The sequence below is a fragment of the Gymnoscopelus braueri genome (assembly GCF_963280865.1).
Source record: "Gymnoscopelus braueri genome assembly, chromosome: 18".
Classification (NCBI taxonomy): Eukaryota; Metazoa; Chordata; class Actinopteri; order Myctophiformes; family Myctophidae; genus Gymnoscopelus; species Gymnoscopelus braueri.
Window position 1 is genome coordinate 17497155 of NC_137618.1, and position 23320 is coordinate 17520474.

The following is a 23320-nucleotide window of genomic DNA, read 5'->3' on the forward strand; positions in this document are numbered from 1 at the left end:
GTCTGTTTTAACCACTTACAGTAAGCCCTATTTTATAAGTTGTCGTACGATGGTGTCATGTGGTGAAAATAACCGATCTACAAGCTCACAACATGTCGCATCACATGTCACTTTGCAACGTGTCGTGAGGTTGTAGATCTGCTATATTCAGTTTTTTTGTAAGTTGTATAATGACCAAAATAGGGACGCCAAGTTGAAAGTGGTTAAGTTCACTTTAGCTGTGTTATGTGAGTGGTTTTCTTCCAGAGATAAAGAATTGTTTGGTTAAGCATCGTACAAATTCTTTTGCCTGCAAGACAGGAAACACCACCAGTAAGAAAAGTTTCAAGGTGAATACATTCTAGCCCTTCTTTCCTCAGGATATATACACTCACATCCTGGTTTTCAAAGCTGAACGTTTACCTACGTCAAAGAGGCGAGTTGAAACGGATTCCCCAATACATACCAGGAACTTGGCAGGGTCCGCCCCTCCGGCCTGACCCACGAACACCCCGGCGCCGGCATCCAGCTCCATCTCATCCGGCGACCTCTCGAATCGCTTCACCTGGGCGTCGGCGTCACAGTTCAAATATAAGAACACCCTTTCGTCTTCCACCGCGATGGAGAACCGCGTCCACACGTCCCTCAGCGAGGGCACGGTGAACCGGGCCGCCTCGTATGACTGCTGCGAGTCGGGTTCCGTGTAGTACAGGATGATGTCCTGCTTGCCGGCCTGCACGGCAGACAGCTTCACAGCCACGTACATGATGCCCTGGGAGCCGTCCGTGACGGAGAAGATGACGCCACCCCTCTCGGTCGTGGGCATCAGGTGGAAGATGAGAGAGAAGTCTCTGTAGAAGGGGTTCGGCAGGTGGGCGCGAGCCAGCTGGCCCGTGTTGGCGTCGGGGCCGAACACGTAGCTGGGCCGGCCGTCGGGCCCGTAGACGGTGGTGATCTCATCCGGGGGAGGGTCTCCGATCAGCTGCAGCAGGGAGACTCCGCTCTCCTCTACATGGGGAAGAGAGACAGGATGTGAGGTCACGGGGAACACAGGTAGAGATGGGTGCTTTAGGGGAGGGCTGCATTGCAGGGAATCAGTGTTAGACAGGGGCTCTATTAGTTTGTTGGGTAGGTAGGTGACTTATAAATCGTTTGTGTGTGATGGACACGGTCGTCACAAAAGTGTCACCGCGAAAGCGCTCACGATCAGTGATAACGTTAATGACTCCTCCCAACCAATGTAAACATCATGATGATGCTTAAGCCACCCATCAATCAAACATCACATTGAAACAAAAGGTAGTGAGCATTTCAATATCCCTTTGCTATCACAACTGCTGTGCTCAAAGATCAAATACAGCTGTGCCTGTGTAATATTAATGTAATAAAAATGTTTAAAGAGTGTGTTCTCGCACAGCAAAATTCAGAGTGTTAATTTAACTCTGAGTGTATAAATGGACCCGCAAGGGTGTGGATCCAACAGAAAGTTGGACATCCCCAAAAAAGGCAAAGTAGCGGTCAGCTCCTGGGACCAACAAAAGAAGAACGTTCTAACAGACTTTTCAAGGCCACAAGTAGCAGACCCCCCCCCTCCCCACACACACACACACACACACACAACCCCCACTTCATTCCTCTATCATCCTAAACTAGAGCGGGGAATCTTTAGCTCACTAGGGGACAGGGGGGGATTCCAAAGCAGACCGTTTGAATGATGGGAGCTCTCAGATATTCTGCTTTCAACAACTGCCCCCCCCCCCCCCCCCTTCCACCCCTCACTACCACACATTTTTGTTCTGTCCGTGAGATCAAACCACCCAGTCTTTCAAGGAGACTTGTAAAGGTACGGTGACCAGACGTCCCGGTTTGGCCCGGGATTTTGGTTCTGGTTTTCAAGCTGGGTGTTGACAAATATCTCTGGAACACCATTTTTTAATAACAAATGAATGAAATCAATGATGAATGAGAGTGTTGATGCCAGAGTGTTATATATTATTCTATTCTATGAAACTTGCAAATACCTTGACTCATCTACAGTACGTACTGCACATAACGAGGCACATCCCAATTGATTTCAAATCAAAACCTTAACATATTCTCTCCAATGGTCAAACTACTAGATGAAGAACAGGATTAAGTCCTATCCAATAGATTGAATTCTTTAACTTATGCTAAATGCCACCACTCCGCACCACAGAAGGGCAAACAGCTGGGTCCCCTGAATATCTGTGCTCACTCTTCCGTCACCCTGGGCAACTCTGGTGGGGTCGACGCATATTAATCAGAGACGTTCTGGAAATGCGACAAACACAAAGAGCAATGTGTACTCATTTCTCTTCACGATGTCCTTGTTTTCAAGGCTTGTTTGCAGGGACATGTATGTTTTTATTTCTTACATTACAATGCAAAGGTCAGCTACGTTTGTTCTTATTCCTTGTAACTAGAATCACACTTAGAATAATCTCTTACCCTGGTCAAAGAGTATAAAGAAGGAATGTAGACGAGAAAACATAAAGGGGGAACTGGAAATACAGTTATCGCTCAAAATCACTGTTTTGCAGAGTGTAAGTGATACAATTTCTTGTTCTTTGAAGAAACGCAGTGGGATGTCACCCGATGACTAATGTGCCACTTTTATCGCTTGGTTCAAAGAACCCCCTGGTGCACTGTGAGAAGTGGAGATCACTGGGGTCCACAGGTGGCTTTGTTGAAAGTCAAAACACACTATTACTAGTATTCAGCTGATGTATGTGTGGCCTCTATGCAGCCCGCTGCTCAATCAGACCCAGGAGTATGCTGAAGTCTGCTGTGTATGCCACCAAACAAATCAAGCCGATTCAGTGTTTGGGCAAATAAAGAAAGCTGCCGCAATGAAACCAGGACAAGTACTGCTCTAAAACAGAGACCAACACCCCCCTTATACACTATTTCTGCAGATTTCTGCTGTTATGAAACACAAGAGGGGGTATTAGGAGGGTAGCAACAGTGAAACGCGACAGTTCATTCATAGGCAATTACGTAAATTGAAATTACGTATGGCAAACATACTAACTGGATGATGAACCACCAAGATGATAGAATTAACCGCACAAATATTAAATAATCCCCCCAGAGCAGAAAAAATAACACATTGGTGGAAGATTCAGATCAGCCTTAGGGAGACTTGGCGTAAGTCCATGGCGGTCGTGTGGTTGATGACAAACAATAAATTGTCACTTTTTTTTTTTTTACCAGTCCCAGCAGATGTTTGCTCTGATAAAGACACCCCCCGAGGGGGGCTTCTGTAGACCTGCATTCACACACAAGTCCACACAAGCAACCACAACCTGCTCCCTCCCCTCTCCATGATACCATATGTCATGTTATTATATCATAATAACATGACACACATATTTTTTTAATGCAAAAATATTTCATGTGGGACAATATTCACCCGCTAATATGTTCAGATTCCTGTCACAATTGTCACAGCTGAGATGAGAGGCATCGACTGTTTGATGCAGAAATTATGTCAGGACAGCGCACTAATGGCTTCAGTGAATAACCCTCAAATCTGAATACATGCTGCTGTAAAATGGTACCTTTTGAACTTAAACACTGAACTCATTGTGGCAACAACTCAGTTATTTTTGTCTGAAGTGTGTCATTGGTTTTGCATGAGCTGGCAGCAGACTAGCGGGTAAGATAATTGATTTGCTGTCAAATTCCCACTTGAGGGTTAGTAATGAGGTGGAATGTGAGACACTTCTCCCAAAACAGACAGCAGTTGTCTTTCACATCATCATAGCATTCCATGTGCACATTTCCAAGGGAAATACAGCCTTTCTCTCCTATACATGTACAGTACATAGTACATTTCCACCATAATATCACCTCTCATTCCCCTGTGGTTCAATCATCTGATCCTCGGATGTGCTTCACCAGCCCTGCAGCACTCGTACTCCTACGCCCCTGGACCAATAATAAAGGTGTGTGTGTGTGTGTGTGTGTGTGTGTGTGTGTGTGTGTGTGTGTGTGTGTGTGTGTGTGTGTGTGTGTGTGTGTGTGTGTGTGTGTGTGTGTGTGTGTGTGTGTGTGTGTGTGTGTGTGTGTGTGTGTGTGTGTGTGTGTGTGTGTGTGTGTGTGTGTGCGCGCGCATACACATGCATTCCAACTCAAGGCCATCATTACCGAAACAGCTCACCTATTAAACCTTAAACCGGGACCAGATGTGCACTCTTTGGTCATGGTCTGAATTTACCAACACACCTGATCATGAAATATATAAAACAAATATATATACATTTATATGAATTACAAAAACGATATCAAACCACATGTGTGTGGGTGGGTTTTGTGTTAACAAAGTCAGGACAATTCAGATCATTTTGAAGAATATGTATAAAAGTTGAATAGAATAATGTTGCATTACTCTGAACTTTCTGCCAGAGAAACATTAGCACATTAGATCCCCCATTACTATTCACATGGTGAACAGATCAACCAGGTATGCTCACATATACATAGTAGTAATAGACCATCTTTTGTCATGGAAAGATCACATTGAATCCGTGGGTAAGAAAACAAAGCAAATCATTTATTTTTAAGATATTTTGGTGCAAGTTGACAGATTCTTTAGTTTTTCACTTCTGTTATTACATCCCATTGTTTTTTTTTTTAACGTTTTTATTATTATTATTGTTACTATTATTACCCATGCTGCTGCACTGTCTGAAGGAAGCTGAACAAAAATAAGTTTTACTCTTATGTAACTGTACACAAGATGTAACAATAAAGCACAACCTTGAACCTTGGCAAGGAATATCACTTCAAACACTAGCCATGTTTCGAATGGGGGATATAGGTTGCTGCCTTCAGGAAGGAGATACGGCGTTTCAAAATACAATAAGGTCAGACTGAAGAAGTCCTTTGTCCTTCAGTCGATGTTGAGGCTTAATTTAGAATCTGGCCAATGTATGCAATTTATTTTGCTTTGTTTCTCTGTGTTATGTCAAATGTGTGTATTATGTGTTGCATACATGCATGGCTGCTGAGTCGCAAGACACATTTCAGTGAGAGCTGATAATAAAGTAATATCGTATCGTATCGTTCCTAGCTAACAAATGTGTCCAAATACTACCTGACCCAGATGTAGATAATTTATACAGAGTTCCTTCAGCAAGTGATGGCGAAGGAACATGTGCTCTTATGGCGTGATTTTATGAATGGAATAGTGGTATGCTAATGGAGCAATGTAGACATGGAACTGAACAACATTTGAGATTTGATCATAAGAGTTTCTCTTGATGATGACCTCAACATGAACTTAAGAGTAGAAGACAGTGCTAAACCATTATGTCGGACGAAGACAATTTAGTCACCGGATCTACAAAGTAGTGTGCAGCTGAATAGGTTTAAGCAGCTTTAAACTCCCAAAGGAATGCCTTTGCCGATTTTCCCTTGAATATGGTAACATTGTCACCAAAATGCTGGCCACTCACTCTTTTCCATTGATAAAAAAATAGGTGATTGTGCAGAGGGTTCACATTAGCATTTTAAGAGCAATCTCAATTCACTCTTTCCAAAAAGCCTTTGTCAAACCAATGACAGCTTTAACTTTTCTAGCGCAATCAGGCATAGAAAGGAACTGTTGCTGAATAGACCGGTGCTGGATTTATGGTCTTAGGTTCGTCAGGGACCATTTAATGACCAGGAACTCCAATTCCCTCAGATACCATTAGCATGCAGAAAGGGTGCACACAAGACTCTTGTCTCTGATATGCTTACATGAAGTACAGTGTGAGTCTGTTTAGGCCTGGGCAAAACATTAATATTATATCAATATGTTGTTGATATGAGACCAGATATTGTCTGAGTTTTTTGAACATCACAATATTGTGATACGGCATACATAAGTGTTGTCTTTTCCTTTAATCACTTAAGCTCTATTTTATACTTTCAAAACATTTCAGAATTATTGGATCGACAAATATCGATATTGAGGTGTATTTGGTTGGGGGAAAAAAATATTCAGCCCTCTCTCCTCTCTCAGGATGACAGCCTACACCGAGTTGTTGGGTTGTAAGGGGTGACCCCTAAGCTTCCTGATGAAGAGGTTAAGGAGACAAGGAAGTGACAGTTGGAGGATTAGTGGACGTGAGTCCAGTGTCTCCAGGCTGTAAAACATCCAGGACTCTCCATGGGAAAATGAGGAACATCTGGACCGCCATGGAGAGTTGTGCGGTTCCAAACGGCCACGCTCCGTCACCAATCAAAACATCCCTGAAGGCCCACTGACAAGGGCAGCGAGCGATCCCATCCTTCACAGTGCAACAAGCTGGTCAGCGGTCTATCAATCAACTTCAATCAATCAGTTTTATTTACATAGCGCCAAACCACAACCATTTGTCTCTAGACTCTTTGTAGAGCAGGTCAGCACCATACTCTTACAGAGACCTAACTATTTCCCCATGAGCGAGCACTTGGCGATGGCAGCAAGGAAAACCACATGAACCCTTGCGTCCCTATTCTGGGGTGAAAATTCAGTGAAAATAACAGATCTACAAGCTCACAACGTGTGTAAATCGGATATTTTTGGCGAAGGGATTTGGTGTAGAGGGGAAAAGGAGCAGACTGAGTATAGAGCCTAACGGGAAGAAACTTCTAGTCTAGAAGGCCATCAGACTTGACTAGTTGGGTTGGGGGGGAGATCGCAAGAGAGAGGGGAGGAGAGAGAGAGATGAAAAATAGACAAAGATGCACAACAACAAAAGTGGCAACTATAATAACTGTCCCGTGCCATAATCCATGGAAACCCTCGGTCTAGACCTCATAGTATCGAACATAGAACTGTATAATCGTAGTTTCGACCAAATGGAATTGTAGTATCTTAGTATCATACATAGAACTGTAGTGCTGTAGTATCGAACATATGGAACTGTAGTATCGTAGAATCGAACGTAGAACTGCAGTAACCCAAACCCTCGGTCTAGACCTGTTCTTAAGAAGAGTGGTTATAGTCTGAAGCGGTTTGCCTGAAGCTCATCAACAGCACACTGATGTTTAACAAGTAAATTCAATTTGGTCACAAGATTATTTGAGCATGTTTTGGCTTATATCGCTATTTCTGTATTCACTGAGAGAGACACAAGTTGCTGTCTTTCCTGATATGCCTGCTTAAACCTTTAAGACATGTTTCAAAGATTTTCAAAGATTTTCCAATTATTATTTTTCTCTACAAGGTCACAACACGTCGAGATGCTACGCTCGTAGATGAGCTATTTTCGCATAGTCCCGGTATAAAATAGGGCTTAAGTGGTTAACTGCTCACAGCAATGTTACACTGGGTCAAGAAAGGTCATGGTGTGATACTTACAAAGTCAATTTGATGTCAAATATGTAGTGTCTTTGTTATCATGTGTTCGAGGGGCCACTGGTTCTCAAAGTCAGGTCCGGAGACTACCAGGGGGTCCAAATGGACTCTTACGGGTCTATAACTCTGAGAGTGTACACGGAACCAAATGGACCCGTAAGGGTAAGGGTCCATTTGGTTCCATTTGTACACTCAGAGTAAAATTAACACAGAGAATTTTACAGTGAACATTGGGGTCCCAAAGAAAAAGAAAGAAAGAAAGAAAGAAAACGGTATTTGAACATTCTCAGAGTGACAGACCCGTTAAGGGTCCATTGCGATCCTGGTGGGACCCAGACCAGACGTTGAGAAACAGTGTACTAGGCTGAGCAGTCTCATGACAAACACTGATGCGAGGAGAATGTTTTTCATCCTTGGCCCTTATGCTACGTTCTGACAATCTGAATATTACAGAGTCAAGATGCCACTTCCCGCTGGCCTGGTATTTATTGTTATGAGTACACTTTGGCTCTGTGACACAAGGTCCCCTCTTATCTACGTGTGCAACCATGGTTTGATCCCCTCTCTTGCCAGAGAACCACTGTACTTGACTCCCGACCTGTGTTACATGCACTTCTCCTGTGATATCATGGATTCTAACTTAAATATCAATCTCAATATTCTGATTGACAGGAATTAATTGACAGGGTATTTTTGTATCGTAGAAGAAAAGTCGTACCAGTTGCATGCTTATTGTCTTATTTATGAAGGAGGTGTGTGGACAATTTTTCAGAAATGGTGGTAGAAATTTTGCTGATGGTCCGATAAGTTTAATCTTATCAAAATTGCATTTTTACACATAAATACACAACCAACAGATAGATACGCCTCCATTAACATACATTTTGTGATATACAGAACATTAAATGACCATAGCGGTGGTGTAACTACATGTCATTGTCTGGTCACAACACAGGCCACGTATCACACTGTGATACAAATGTAGACCAATAATAGCTTTCTTTTTCATACAGTTAGAGCACTCTTCTACAACACTTAATTACTTAGAAATTACCAACGCTATTCAGGTAAAGGCTCACAGATGATGTAGCAGGGTCTGAATAATGCTTAATTTACAGTCACACCGCTGTGTAGATTTACTCTCTTTATTTTTTCCCCCCTTTTTTTGGCGGTGGGGGGGGTGGGCAGTAATGTGATAGTGTTCAAGTAATCTACCTGTAATCTCTACAGCACTTAGGCTGGTCCACAACGCAGAGTGAAAACACAGAGCTTTTGAGGTGACATGCCAGGTTGTAAGGCTAAACCTCACCACATACATACCACACGCTCCATCAATAGATCCCTTAAAGAAAAACACGACAGAAGAAAATGTTTCAATGGAAGCATTATAGGAAATTCCTCTAAATCAGTTTTTCCATGATTTTGAGAGGAACTCTAACAGATTTACTTCAAAAGGGCAGCACTGCAACCACACAAAAAAACTGCCCAAAACTTAACAAGATTTGGCTGCGGACCAATCTGAGCCATCCCAGCGTGTCTGTATTTTGTATTTCAACACCGACTCATCAACCATTGTTTTGGGGCTTTTTTTTTTGTTTAGTTTCTTTACCCCTGCAACACAGGAGGGGAACGAGTTTCTGGCCGCGAAGAATTCAGCCCACACTGTGCCCATAACAGGAACCCTCCTGAGAGCCAGCGCAGAATGATTCCCTGGCAAAACTCCGTGACGGCGGAGCCGTGCCAGTTTTGGGCCTTCCTGTCACGAGCTACAAGATCAAACTGTGTATGGAACCACCATACTGCTAATCAGTGTCAGACCTCCAGTGGAAGGAACATGCTGAGAACAGAAGCTGTAAAGCAGTGATTCTCAAAGTGGGGTCCAGGGACCCCCAGGGTTCCTTATTATTTTTGATTAACTGTTGCACCTCTAAACTGATCGGTTCTTGTAGTTCTGTCAGATAACTCACGAATAGATTGAACCAATATTATAGACCGAATATATTTAAGCAATATAATAGAATGAGAATACAAGTGTGGAAGTAATATTTTATCTTGGCGTTCAGGCTCTGCTATATTTGTTCTCCCTGCTCAGCACAATCATACGGCCATCATTAACCATTAAGAGCAGGGAGATAGATATACCATAACATAACAACCCCCCATGGGGAACAGACCAATAGCAGAGCCCACTGGTGGTGCTGGGGTGGTGGTGGGAGAAAACGCTGCATGACAACAAGCTAGAAGACACAACCGGATGGAATGCCCGATTCAAGAGAACTTAAATACCCGCCCAATTGGACAGCTGATTGCCACGTCTGTGTATGACGTAAGGATCTTGCATGACGCTGTAAACAGCCATATAGAATGAGCAATGCATGTAACCTCTCGAGTGTATGCTGCCAGAACTAACTCGCAGGCTACGTATAATTTCTGTCAGATAACTCACGAATAGATTGAACCAATATTATAGACCGAATATATTTAAGCAATATAATAGAATGAGAATACAAGTGTGGAAGTAATATTTTATCTTGGCGTTCAGGCTCTGCTATATTTGTTCTCCCTGCTCAGCACAATCATACGGCCATCATTAACCATTAAGAGCAGGGAGATAGATATACCATAACATAACAACCCCCAACACGCGTGACCTACGGTGAACGCTCACCGATTCATCCAAACAGATATCCCACTAAACTCCTTCAGGAGACAGTGACGAATATGCAGCTAGCAATTCTGGATCATGCTAGGATATTCTAACATAACCCCCAACATGCGGAACCAAGAACGCCCTACGGTGAACGCTCACCGATTCATCCTAGCAGATATCCCAATAGACTCCTTCAGGAGACAGTGACGAATATGCAGCTAGCAATTCTGGATCATGCTAGGATATTCTAACATTATGTGAACTTGAATGTGAAGCCATGGCTACGCTTGCCGTAAGCCTTATTCTATATGATAGGAAAACTATGTGTGGGGTGAATTCTCAAACCCATACCAATTGACCAAGCTGATATCCCATCCACCACAGACCAGCGTCTGGGATCAGCGAGGACATACTAACTTTATGTGAACTAAAACTATGTGTGGGGTGAATTCTCAAACCCATATACCAATTGACCAAGCTGATATCCCATCCACCACAGACCAGCGTCTGGGATCAGCGAGGACATACTAACTTTATGTGAACTAAAAGGCCTTAGCTGCCATGCACAGGCAGCACTTAACCATTCCTCTAATAGCCACATAGAAGAATATACTACATAAACTTAACATGCCTAGTGTTAAGAGTTGATGCCCCCAACCGCATCCTACTGATGCCCCCAACCGCATCAACTCTTATGCAAGCCAACTGCATCACCGTGATGCTATTACCCAACCGCATCAGCCATGATGCAAACCAACCGCATCAACCATGATGCCACTTTTTTGAGTTTGAGTTTGAGCAACCAGCTTAACTCTTTAGTGCCAACTAAAGAAACATTTAAAACTTAACATGACTTTGAAGTCACGCTACACCTTACCTTCACCCAGCGACCACCAGATATGCATGGTAATAACAGAACTACCATTTACATTTAGCTATTACAACACTTGTATTCATTACATCCTGAGCCAACAAAGAACTCCCCATTTTAGCGCACATGACGAACATGGCACTAAGGACCATTTTATTCAGAACGGTTGATCTGTGCACCAACTGATAATATGCAGATGGTTAAAATTTGTTCTGTTGAATTAAAGCTTAAACTGAAGATGGGACATGACCTGATGAACAAATGAGCCACAGATAAAACATAATGCTGCTTGTGTGAGAACAGACTAAGATCTGTGTTTTAACAGCTAAGATCTATGACTGCCCCATCTAACCATAGATTGACTTCTAATTAACTAAGAATACTGAAGCAGCTTCCAATGAGAGATTTAAGATATATTCATAAAATGTCCCTCCATAGAAATAAAACATCAGAAATCAAGATGCATGACTAACTCTTGATATACACTTAGATTAGACTCCACGTAGATGAAAGCAATGGTTATCGACTTATAGTAGTTAGTAGTACCAACAATATTTAATCTGAATCCAGTACTCCCTTTACATTACATGCTTGTAAAATTGCAACCTTGCTTACGAGACTGCAAGAAGAACCACGCCAACATAATACCAAGAATGATAAGCCACCATTTAAAGAACATAACATTAAATATTTGCCTCCTGAGCAGATTTTAATTAATGACCATACCATTCATTATCCAATAACTTCATAACAACAATAACGGAACTAAGTTTGGATTCCAAGAACCTTTGAAATGCCCATCAACCATGACTCTACTGAAGAGCCCCACCATTTATCTGGTAGCAATAACTTTACTCCTGTAGCTTGTCACACAACATGACATCAATTGTCAACCGCTTTTATAAGAATGCATTACATCCGGGGATCTGAACATATGTTGATCCCAAGATAAGACATGAGTGCCCTCATAAATTGCTCCCCTCCTTTATGCCCTGAGAGCATGAATGCCCTCTGCTGGACCATCTTTAATATAACAAAGACCATTTAGATGGGCTGCTATTGCTAAAGATAAAGAAAAGCAGTTGTTTTCTTTCAAGTGTTTCAAGATTTACTTAAGAAAATCCCTGTAACCTACCAGTCTCTTATCCAAGGTGTAAGCAGCAAAATGTATATCACCTTGACAGCAAGAATAGCTTAATTAGCTTTGCAATACAATAGCACAGGGGGAACTTTAGAATGTAACCAAAGCTTACATCTAACCAAGCACTGCAGCCAACACAGTATAATAGCCCATTACTTACTTGATTTGCACAATTTACTTCATTATTATATTTACCAGCCTCCACTATATCTTAGAGGCAAATTATTACCAGAAAATGTAGGCTACATCAGATGGAAATAGCTATAGCCACCAATTAGCACATACTAGCTGCAACATAAAATATATTACCACAATATAATGGCCATACTGCACACTATAGTCTACTTTAGTATAAAATTATGCACCATGAACCATAAGTTCTCTTTACAGCATATTTGAATGCAGTCTCCTAGATTTGAAAAACTGCTGAAAGAATGAATCACTAATATAAATAGCCTATATATATTTTAACCAACTGTAGATTAACTTGAAACATTATTAATTCCTACACTGAGATACCTGGTGCTATGCTGATTTACTCAAGTAAATCCGCAGACTACTGTCTGCAACACTAAAACGAGATCAAGAAAAATGACTATTAGTTATAACTTGTGCTTATAATAAGCGGACATGGCAACCCAGCACTGTGTTGCGTCTATGCTTGCAGTCCCATAGCCCGGAGGGAGCGCACTGACGTTGATCAGTGAACCACGACATGTTTGGAAGCGCAAGAACACACACTAGCTCTTCTTCATCCACAAGTGTACTTTCTTATCCCACTCAAGATGACGGCCAGACTGTGCATTAATCGTTTTTAACCAGTAGGCTACATTATATGAAACATAAGATTTGAGCAATGCACTGCATAAGTGACACTAACTATTGGACCTCTCTCTCCCTCTCTGCTCTGAACAGCTGATCACTGATACGTGCAGTGATGCCGGTTTGAGAGAGAAATCAGCCAACCTAGACCACGAAAATACTTGTATTTAACCTGTATTATCCTAATGTATGCATTGTCATTGAAATAGCCTAAAGTGAGCTTGTAGATGATCTGCTATTTCGAAATCTTGTGATAAAAGTGGAATATTTGGAATATGTAAATTTTTAACTACACATTAATCTGGGGACCATGACAGAACCACATAAGAAAGCGATCCCAAAATAACTTTTCCCCAGAAATAAGCCAAACCACCAATAAGCGATTTGACAGAAAACCAGCCAATGTTGCTAATAATGAGATGAGGCCCCATAGCCCGGAGGGACACAACAGAAAGCTCTGCTGGCTGAGCTAAAACACCGCTGTTTTTCAGCTTAACTTTGAAAACATTAGCAAGGAGCAGTTTCACTACAATTTAAGTTGCTTTGCTTTTAGAACAAGTATCATATAACAACCAGCGGCACCAGACCACTACTGAAACCTCAACAATGACATTAGCATCAACAGCATATTAGTTTTTTTTTTTTTTTTTTTTTTTTTTTTTTTTTTTTTTTTTTTTTTTTCCAGCAGCATAGAGAAGAACACAGCAGCCTTAGTAGATAAACAAACGCGACGCCATACCACCTGGCCTTCACAGTAGCCTATAATAGACAGCAGCTTATGAGCAGAAAGCATGATTCAAGTAGCATGAAGCAGTTACACCAGCAAACAACAGCAGCTTCTGGGAAGCATGATAGCAAGTTGCAGTAGCTCCAGCAAACAACCAAACAACCAGCCAGGAACAGCAAACGCTGCATGACAACAAGCTAGAAGACACAACCGGATGGAATGCCCGATTCAAGAGAACTTAAATACCCGCCCAATTGGACAGCTGATTGCCACGTCTGTGTATGACGTAAGGATCTTGCATGACGCTGTAAACAGCCATATAGAATGAGCAATGCATGTAACCTCTCGAGTGTATGCTGCCAGAACTAACTCGCAGGCTACGTATAATATCTGTTGTTTTTGGCATGTGACAGCCACACGCGAAGGACTATACATTAAACTTAACACAGATATATAGCTAAAAGGGTAACCATTTTTTCTGACAAGACTGCACCCTTTTCTTGTACTTTCAGAACAATTCAGAAATCGGTTGGATGGACAGATTTCATTGCATTTAAGTGAATTCAGTGAACAGCATAATTTGACAGCGGGTAATGGAGCTTCGCCGGTTGCCGATGGTTTTCAAATTAGATGACATTTTTTCTTTCCCAGAACTAATTGCAGTTGACCCCCCTGTGTGTGCACCAATCCCAGTCCCAGTCCCTCCCTGAAAAAAAAAAAGACATTTATGACCACTCATCTTTCAAGGACGGGACCAGTAGCCACGGAAAATACATAATTAAAAGGCCTATTGTGGTTTAACAATCGTCTTTCGTGCCAGTGGGGTGCCCCCCATTGTAAAGATGATGGTATCTGACAGACTTCTTACAGGGCACTCATGCACAGGCCAGTATCTCTGCCATCTTCCCACGGGCAGAAACCCTCCCACATACACATATCTATAGTTCATATTCACATTATATAAAACAGTGTGTGAACCGCCCAGCTGTGCACGCGCCACGCAAGGAACTAAAGAAAGCCACATGTCAACGCTTCCCCTACAGAGCATCCGCCCAAAGAATTCCAAGTCAGAATTATGAAGGGAGTGCGGTGAAAGATCGCTCCACGGTGGGCCATTGCCAAATCACAGAGAAGCGTGGTGGTGTTCGTCTACACAGAGAGAAAGTACATGAGATAAACTGCCCTTCACCCACCCTGAAAGCCAAAGGAACTTCAGATAGCCACGAGTGTCTGATATGTGGTGGAAAGTAACTAAGTACATTTACTCAAGTACTGTACTTAAAGGGATATTTCACTTTCAAATAAAATAAACATTTAAAAAATATATTAAAAATAAATGAAAAAAGTAATGGAAAAATCACGGCCCCCTCACGCATTAGAGTGTCCTACTAATGTGTGAGGGGGCCGTGATTTTGCCATAACCTTTTTCATTTTTTTAAAATATTTATTTTTAATGTTTATTTTATTTGAAAGTGAAATATCCCTTTAAGTACAAGTTTGAGGTACTTTTTTTATTAATTATTTAGCAGATTACATACATTAACAATTTAAGCCCTATACTTTGGCTATTCGAAAATAGCCGTTCTACAATCTCATTTTGATGCCAAATACTTTTGTACTTGTACTTTTGAATATAGGCGTTTTACTTGAAACAGAGTAGTTCTATATCGTAGTATTGCTACTTTTACTCAAGTAACAAATCTGAGTACTTATTCCTGCTGATATACTAGACACCGCATGGCAGGGGTCCTGATCACGGAATTTGGGAGGTTGGAGGTGCCTTGTTTGTGTGACTGTCTGTCTGTGTGTTGCCTGGGTGGCTGTGGGGGGTTCGCCACAGTAGAAAATAGCTTCAGATAATGTTACCATGCTAATAAACAAAAGGAAACAAGCCGTTTTTGGGGGCTTCAAGGCAGGCCTTTACAAGGCTACGTGACACATTAGCTCAGCTATTCAAGTGTGACCTCATTCGACTGAACAGACAAAGCTCACCGCCAACCTGTATTAACCATCGTTAACGATTTACCACCTTGGACACAGCTCAGCGGACGAGAAAGGCTGAAACTTATGTCTCTATTCCAAGGATAAAAAAGGATTCTAACAGAAACCATATGCAACAGGCGTGGGAAGAGGTAACGTCCAGAGCATGCAGGAAGCAAAATACGGATTTTGCAAGACTTTGCCAACCCAGCAAACAGACCCATTTGTTACATCAGTTCTGAGTCAAGTCAGGGTTGTTCTTAGCCAGATATTGACAGTTAAGTGTCCAACTGTCCATTGGTTCTTAAAAGGCAGTTTTTGAATGAGTGATCCCAGATGGTCTTCAGTGGGGTGGCTTTCCATCGGGCCAAGGATGATTTACAATGATGCATAGCAGCGACCCGTTATACCTGGAGGTTATTCTGACAAGCAATACCAAACAGACATGCCTCTTTGGTGATCATGTCTTTGGTGCACCTATAAATATTGAGCTGGGGGGGAACATTATTTGATTTGCCACAAGGTAATTTGCCACATCTTTGCATGTCTGACGTATATTTCTCAATCGTGTGGGTTCACCCTCCCTTACACTCCTCCAAAGTATAGCTAAAGATTCACCAGTCACTTTAGTCATATCAAAATTGTCCTTGTTGTCTGATTTTCTTTGGAGTAGCAGATAGGTTCCAAAATGTTATGACAGTCTCGCACAAAGTATTTGCAAATCAATTTCATGCACATTTCTATGATTGATGAATCGATTGTGTTGATGCAGTAAACGCTGGTCATTTAGAACTTCACACAAAATAAAACAAACGGCAAGATCTACTTGCAAATACTATGTGATCCAGGATGACTGTCACTTAGTGCTGGGACCATAGACATCTTGTCCACTTGGGGCTGTCAACAGAGCGAGGCGTCACAAAGATAGCAGTGCTGTAAAAAGACACATTCTCCATGTCCTACTGATATGACATGAGACAGGACACCAAAACAACCCTCTTTTCCCAGGAAAAGAGATTAGTGAGTGGATATGGGTAATGTGTATAGACTATTTTCTTCACAGCTGAAATTTCTGGAGACTCACTGCTAATAGCAACAGTAATTAAAGTGTCTGCAATCACAACCACGTCGCTTACCAGTTGAATACAACCTGGTCCCAGTAACGAGAAGCAAATGCCTTGCTTTCACAGCAAAGGGATAATTCCATTACACTGCTGACAGTTTGACACATTTGAACTCACACTGCACTGCCTCAAAAGCATGAGTTAATTGCCTCCAGGACATGTTCAATTGTGTGGCTATAGGGTGATTGCCTCATTTCATTTCACTGTTTATTGTCTAACTATGCTTTAATCACTTACTTTATTTGAATGTAACGACACTGTAAAGCAAGTGATATTGTCTCTGTGGGAATATAACATTTACAAAGCATATCAAATGAGGTACCCATTATTATACCCTTATAAGACTTGCACACCACAGTGATGTAGAGAATTATTTTCAATTTGACTTAAACATATTTATTGCTGAGGCATGCTTGGGCAAAAGTGAATTGCAAGAGCCTGCTGGCCATTGTACCCTAACAACAGAGAATAGTCTAGTCATGAGACATAACAGAGTCCATATGGTCATGCACTAGTCAACTATAATAGGAAACATAATATAATATAATTTAATAATATAATAATTGGGAATGTGGACTGAAACTCCTCAGTTCTAATAAGACATAAGTACATGTACGTGCAACACTTATACATTAGTGTAAGAGTACAGATTAGCGCTCGACTGCAACACGCAACCCACTGATGCAAAAATAATCCCTTCCTGTCCATTCGATGTAACGTGACAACCTAATTTGTCAGTTGGGAGACAGACAATTACACATGAAGATGCTGCCCGCAAGCCACTGTCAAAACAGACGTGTGCATTTCCACTACTTCCGCTATTTCCATTACATGCTCACATTGCTCATTACATGCTCACATTGCTCACATAGTTCACAGTATGGATGTATGGATACAGTGTGGATGGTAAAATCACATGCCACTACTGAATGAACAGGATTTACTTCCCAGGTTATAATACCTCCCCTAATTGATATCATATGTTTCATGCTGAAAGGCAGAGCAGGGAAGATCAAAGGGTGTTTTTTCTTTTCTGATTACACTTGCCTAATCTAATCAAATCATACAATTTCAAGCTACTGTATGAAGTGAAAATATTCCCCTGCCACACTGACCACGACTTTATGAAATTACCTTTAAAAAGCGATAAAGACGTCACTCCTCAATCATGCTTGCACATGAAACTGATTTGTCTGATTCTGTACATGCCTTATGCAGATTTGATGGCGTGAAACCCATCAAAGTCGAGTGTGTGCGCGAGCGTGTGTATGTGTGTGCTTGTGTAATCGAATAACCTGCTAGTGATGAGTCACATGCTAACCAGTGGATGATGGAAACACAGACATGCATCAGGTTTAGGTTGTGAGCACTGTTAGCAGTAATAATGCCATGCTTGTTAGAGTTTTACATGTGCTTCTCTGTGCAGAGAGGAGCAGTGAGCTTGGATCATGCTTCCGTTGTCTCCGTAACCATGCTGCCATGCAGGGAAACCAAACATTGAGTTAATGGGACTGACACCCTGTGCTGACTTGAACAAGGGGATTTGGTGATAAAACCAGACAATACAGGGGGGAGTGGGGAATTTAATGACTGGCTCCAAATGAATTCCAAAGCCGGAATCCATTTGAACCAGTGATTACCTTTCCAGTTACTAACTGACAAGCACTGATACCCATCGTCCTCCACGTCTGGCAGAGTGTGGCACTCCACAGGGAGGTGACCTTCATCCAGGACTGTCCAGCAGCTGTCACGCAACACCTCACAGAAGCTCCGGCATGGCAACACCGAAGGCAGGCCTGGTGCACCACACTTTGGTAACAGGAGCAGGCAGAAAAACCACTCCAAACTATGGTGGCAGCCTGACCTCAAGAGCCATGCCCACTCACTCAAGAGTGCCTGGACTTCCTCAACACTGCTCTGGTTCAGGTAATTGGGCACTGCGAAGCTATCTCTGCCCATTAAGGAGCAGAAAGGAAGTGGGTTGTCTATTGGCAAGCAGCGTGGAGATTCTAGGATCACAGTTGGCTTAGGTGCTACTGGTGTTTGGCTATTAACTGCTGCCTGGCTGACTACAGCTCCTTCACTTGTTAGCACTGTAGGGCTAGTAAATGGCTGTGCCTGACTAGTTACTGATGTTTGTCTCATATCTGAGTTGGCATTCATTTGTGTAGCTCTGGGTATCAGAGTAGTTATTGGTACCTCTCTAGCTGTTGGTGGTGGGCTGAGTTTTTCGTTATTAACTACTTGTGCCTGGCTAGGTAAAGACAATTGGCTTAACAAGGACTGGCTATTAGTTAACAGTTCATGGATAACTGGTGACTGATGAGTTGGCAACTGAATAGTTCTCTCTGTGTGGGCATCCTTACGGGCCTGGGTAGTGGCCAATGATTTGTCGTCTACAGACGGTGTTAGTAAATCCCCTGAGACAGTGTATTCTTGAGAATACTCCGTCAAGTTAAAATCACTGGCATTCCAACTAGAGCTGATGTTAATTTTTCTGTTACTTTCACCACTATTGGGATCAAGGTTAAGAGAGTCTTGCATACTGGTTTCTTTAAGTACACTGGCCTTGTTCTCTATTAAACCTGTGAGGTCAGTGGGTGCCATCACGCCCAGCTCGCTCTCCTGCAAAGGCAAATGTGAATCAAATCCGGGCATCACGCTGGACTCAACCTTTGATCTGGATGCAAAGCCGGACTCAGACCTAAATTCGGAGCCGGTCCAAGGACGAGACCCTGACCCTAGATCAGGTCCCGGAGAGGAACCACGCTCGCTCTCCTGCCCTGAAAAGTGCAAGAGATCAGAACCCATACCCTCTAGTGATGACATGCGGTTACCAGCTTCACCTGTACGCGTTGGGATCCCAGCGGCGACTGTCCCTGGCGTGGGCTTATTCGTCGGCCTCACAGTGGTCAGCCGTGGATCCTCCGTGGGCTGATCCCCACTCTGTACGAGTTTATGGATCCTGCTCGCCACGTCGATGACCTCTGGCCCGGCCCCCGAGACATTCTCAGACGGCTGCTCACCACTGCCGGCCGGAGCCCCGGACCCCTCGTGGTCCACGGCCGGGGCCAAAGTTGTGGTTTCGGACCAGCCCCCCCAGAACCAGGCCTGAGATGGGCCCATCCACTGGACCAACAGAAGCAAAAATCCCAACTGGATCCTCATCTCGGACGTTAACGGGAGCTCAGCAGCTCATCCACCGGCTCTATCAGGCTTCTAGAGTGAACTGTGACATGCCCACACTCACTGCCACTTATCTCTCCTCGCGTTCCCTTTCCTCAACCACAGAGTCCCTACACTTACACACACTTACACACACCACACACACACACACACACACACACACACAAACACACACACACGCTCCACTAGACAGAGAGGAGAGCTGAAGAGGAGTGCCTCATTCAAAAGAGGACAAGGAGGAGGAGGAGGGGGAGGTGTCCTCCTCATTGGCTGCCCCGGTAATATTTCCTCCCCCCGACTCCTCCCTCCCACCTCCTTCAGCCTTTGTCACAGCAGTGAAAGGGGCTCTCTCCTGCTGACTGATACCTATAGTGAAATGTGGCTGCCTTGCCTCTCTATGTAAAATGTGGATGGCAGCTTGTTTCACTTGACTCATTCCGTTTTGTCCAAACGTGATAATGTAAGAGGCAGCAGGGGCCTGCCTTTAAGAAAAGTCTAAGTTCAGTCTGAACTGATAGTTGAAGTGGTGGTGGTAATGTGACCTGCACATTTCTATAGGGTCAGACAACAGGAAAAGGATTGGATGCCATGCCGTGTGTTGAGAGTTTGGAATGTGGGTTGCTAGGTTGAATTTCCTTTTAATGCACTATTATGTTTAACTTTACCGTCAGTGCAATCTGTCATCTATCATGGAAATGGAAAAGTTTCTTATTTTAATTTTAATCAATGATTGTCAGAGTGGGAGGTTTTCGAGGACTCAAACTACGCAAAAAAATATAGAACTGTTTAAGCCTGCTAACATTTCATGTACCAAATACCACATGAAGAAATCTCCCTATTGTACATGATTTCCCACCTAGAATGGCAGGGGGGGGGGGGGGCGTTTCAGCTCAAGCTGTCCCGCTGCCATCCAAAGAAAAGAAGAAAAAAATAATATTGCCAACTGTACAGTGTCTTGTTACGGATTTTACGGTCTAAAAAGACACTTCTATGCAACATCAGTTAACATGACTTTTGTCTAAGGCCTATAGGAACATTATCAGGATTCATTGTTTTCACTTAAAGTGAATTCCTCCTCTTATTTTCTTCCACTATACCTTGCACATACCTTCAGCCTATGGCCTACATAAATCTTCAGCAGCCTATCCTGCCCTGTACTGCACAATTAATTTTCCGCCCCGGCTGGCCCCCTGCACAGCAAATTTGCACTGTGTTTTTCAGTGCTCCTGGCTTTGTGGTTGAACAGTAATCCAGATCTCACTTTCCTGTCCGGACTGGTTTCCCATACAGCCTATAGGAGGAGCGGTTGACAGAGACCCTCGACATCTGCTAATAGGAGCTTAGTGATAAAAGCAGGAAGAGTTTTGTATAAGTGTCCCTCTAACAGCCAATGGGCCTTAAAGGAGAGGTGAGGATGGCATTCATTGCATGCTCGCTCAGTTGTTGATAGAGAGGAACGCAATTCCTTGGTGTACGATATGCCGCAGCCCCTATAGCGTTCTCATTGGCTTATGTTGTAAAGCGGTGAAGGTCTTGAAAATGGCACAGGGGTCACTAAGAATCCCACTGACCCGTATTCTGTAAGACTGTGTATTTGTTTGGTTGTGTGCAGGCGTGCCGGATGAACCTCTGGCCATTTTATGAATTCAACATATTGTTGTATTGTTATTGTCAATGATTGTGCTTTTTCTTTTTGAAAAGAGACTGGAGCTGCTCTCAAAATAAACTACACAGACAGACAGACAGATACGTAGATGAATGAGTAGAAAGCTTATGAAAGAGTAGAAATATCCAACACGGTTGAAATTGCCTTAATCAATACATTCAACACAGCTGAGGAGAGCAGGATAGCCAGAACATTGTTATTGTGACATTTGACTAAAGACAACAACATTGTTGTTCGTATTTCAATGAACCAGGCTATTAAACTGAATAAGACAAACAGGTCATTGAAACCCATAAAGGCAATCAATGCGAAGAAACTAATGTATCTGGATAGATACAAAAAACAAACAAACAAACAAAAAACTAACAAACAATGAACACTTGTGTTCATTTAAAGAACTCGTAAAAACGGAATGGAAAAACAATCTGTTTGCCACTGAACTGATAAAGGCTATTCTTGGACAGCGTGCAATTACCTCCAGTGAACAGAGCCCCAATTTATAAGTCACGTTTGCAACATACAGGAATGCAGATTATATTCTGAACCCCGTGGGATGCTCAACTTAGCCACCCTTCAGGGCAAGAAGCAGAGTTAAACCTCTTAAACCAGTAATTGTTCGCCCTAAAACTGTCAAGAGACAGACAATTTGAGTTGCTTGAAGCAGATGAGAGCAATTCATCATGGTTTAAAAGTGCCAAAGTTTAGCCAGACGTATTGGGGAAATGTTGTAACATAGGTTTATGTGCAAACAGCAAAGGTGACAGTGTTACTGAAAACGCAGTCTACAAGCCATACGGTAAACTGGTAATAGAATTAACCTGATTTACACTCATTCCTGAGGTTGTTCTTCACTATTTCAGGCTTACAGTATATGCAGCATGCCTGCAATTAACACAAAAAAGCAGATAGTAAATGAGACCCTGAAGGCAAACCATTACTTTATGCTAATCAATAAATAACTAAGAAAACAGATTTACAATGTATATCATTCTGCTGATAGTCTGTACACATGAGTAAATCCATTCATATATTCAATCATAGGCAATTGATGTAGATTATTTCTATCTCACATTTCTATCTCCACAAGTGTGGATAAGAGCATAGATCTGCTAAATGCCAAAATTGTAAATAGTAAATATTCATTGATGTATTAATTGTTTATAGACTGTACATTTATACTAGTATTTATTGATTGACTGTACATACACATGTTAACACATTCATTCAGAGACCCAGTGCAGATATCTTGTGTATCAGAACAGAACCTTATTTTGTAGTTTTTATTGTCTCGACTCCATGACTCTGTAACTGTGTTTACTGCTGTTGCTACTATGACACCTGAATGTCCCCCCGGTCTTATCTAATCGTGAGTTAGAGCCTGTCCATAGAATACTACGCTTGTACTTGTGAAGCTGATACATTCAATTGCCAAACTAGTCTAGCTAATGTCCGCAATGTCCAATGTCTACATGGAGGTTAATAATTAAGACCAGGTTCGATGGAGAATGCAGTCTTCAGTAAAACACAACATTCCCTGAATACAGATTGATTGTCCTTTTCTTTTAAGCAAGACGTAGATTGTCTCCTACTCACTTCAGTGTGATTTCTACTCCGTCGTACGACGTTGTCACACACAGAAAATAGCTGATATACAAGCTCACAACATCACATCAAAGATGTGACATGCTGTGAGCTTGCAGATAGGCTATATTCACCGAGGGACACCGTCTTACGACAGAGCATAGATTATCCATGAGACTCCCCTCCACGTTGTCTAACATCCAGGCACATCCTGCCCTCTGCATCTCTTCCCGCCTCACCTC

The 23320-nt window shown here is 42.5% G+C and overlaps 1 protein-coding gene across 3 annotated transcripts in view; it reads right to left on the bottom strand.

The window, feature by feature from the left end:
- The window catches only part of col18a1a (collagen type XVIII alpha 1 chain a), a 118726-nt gene that overhangs the window by 46223 nt on the left and 49183 nt on the right, over positions 1 to 23320 (bottom strand). The window contains exons 1-2 of one of the 3 annotated variants that reach the window (XM_080456469.1): positions 19492 to 19900; positions 446 to 987 (exon numbers count right to left, since the gene is read on the bottom strand). In XM_080456469.1, coding sequence (XP_080312595.1) covers positions 446 to 987; positions 19492 to 19813 — 864 coding nt within the window. In that variant the 5' untranslated portion in view covers positions 19814 to 19900. Of the gene's footprint in view, positions 1 to 445; positions 988 to 19458; positions 19901 to 23320 lie in introns of those variants that run through there. The other 2 variants (XM_080456468.1, XM_080456470.1) reach the window with 2 other exon arrangements.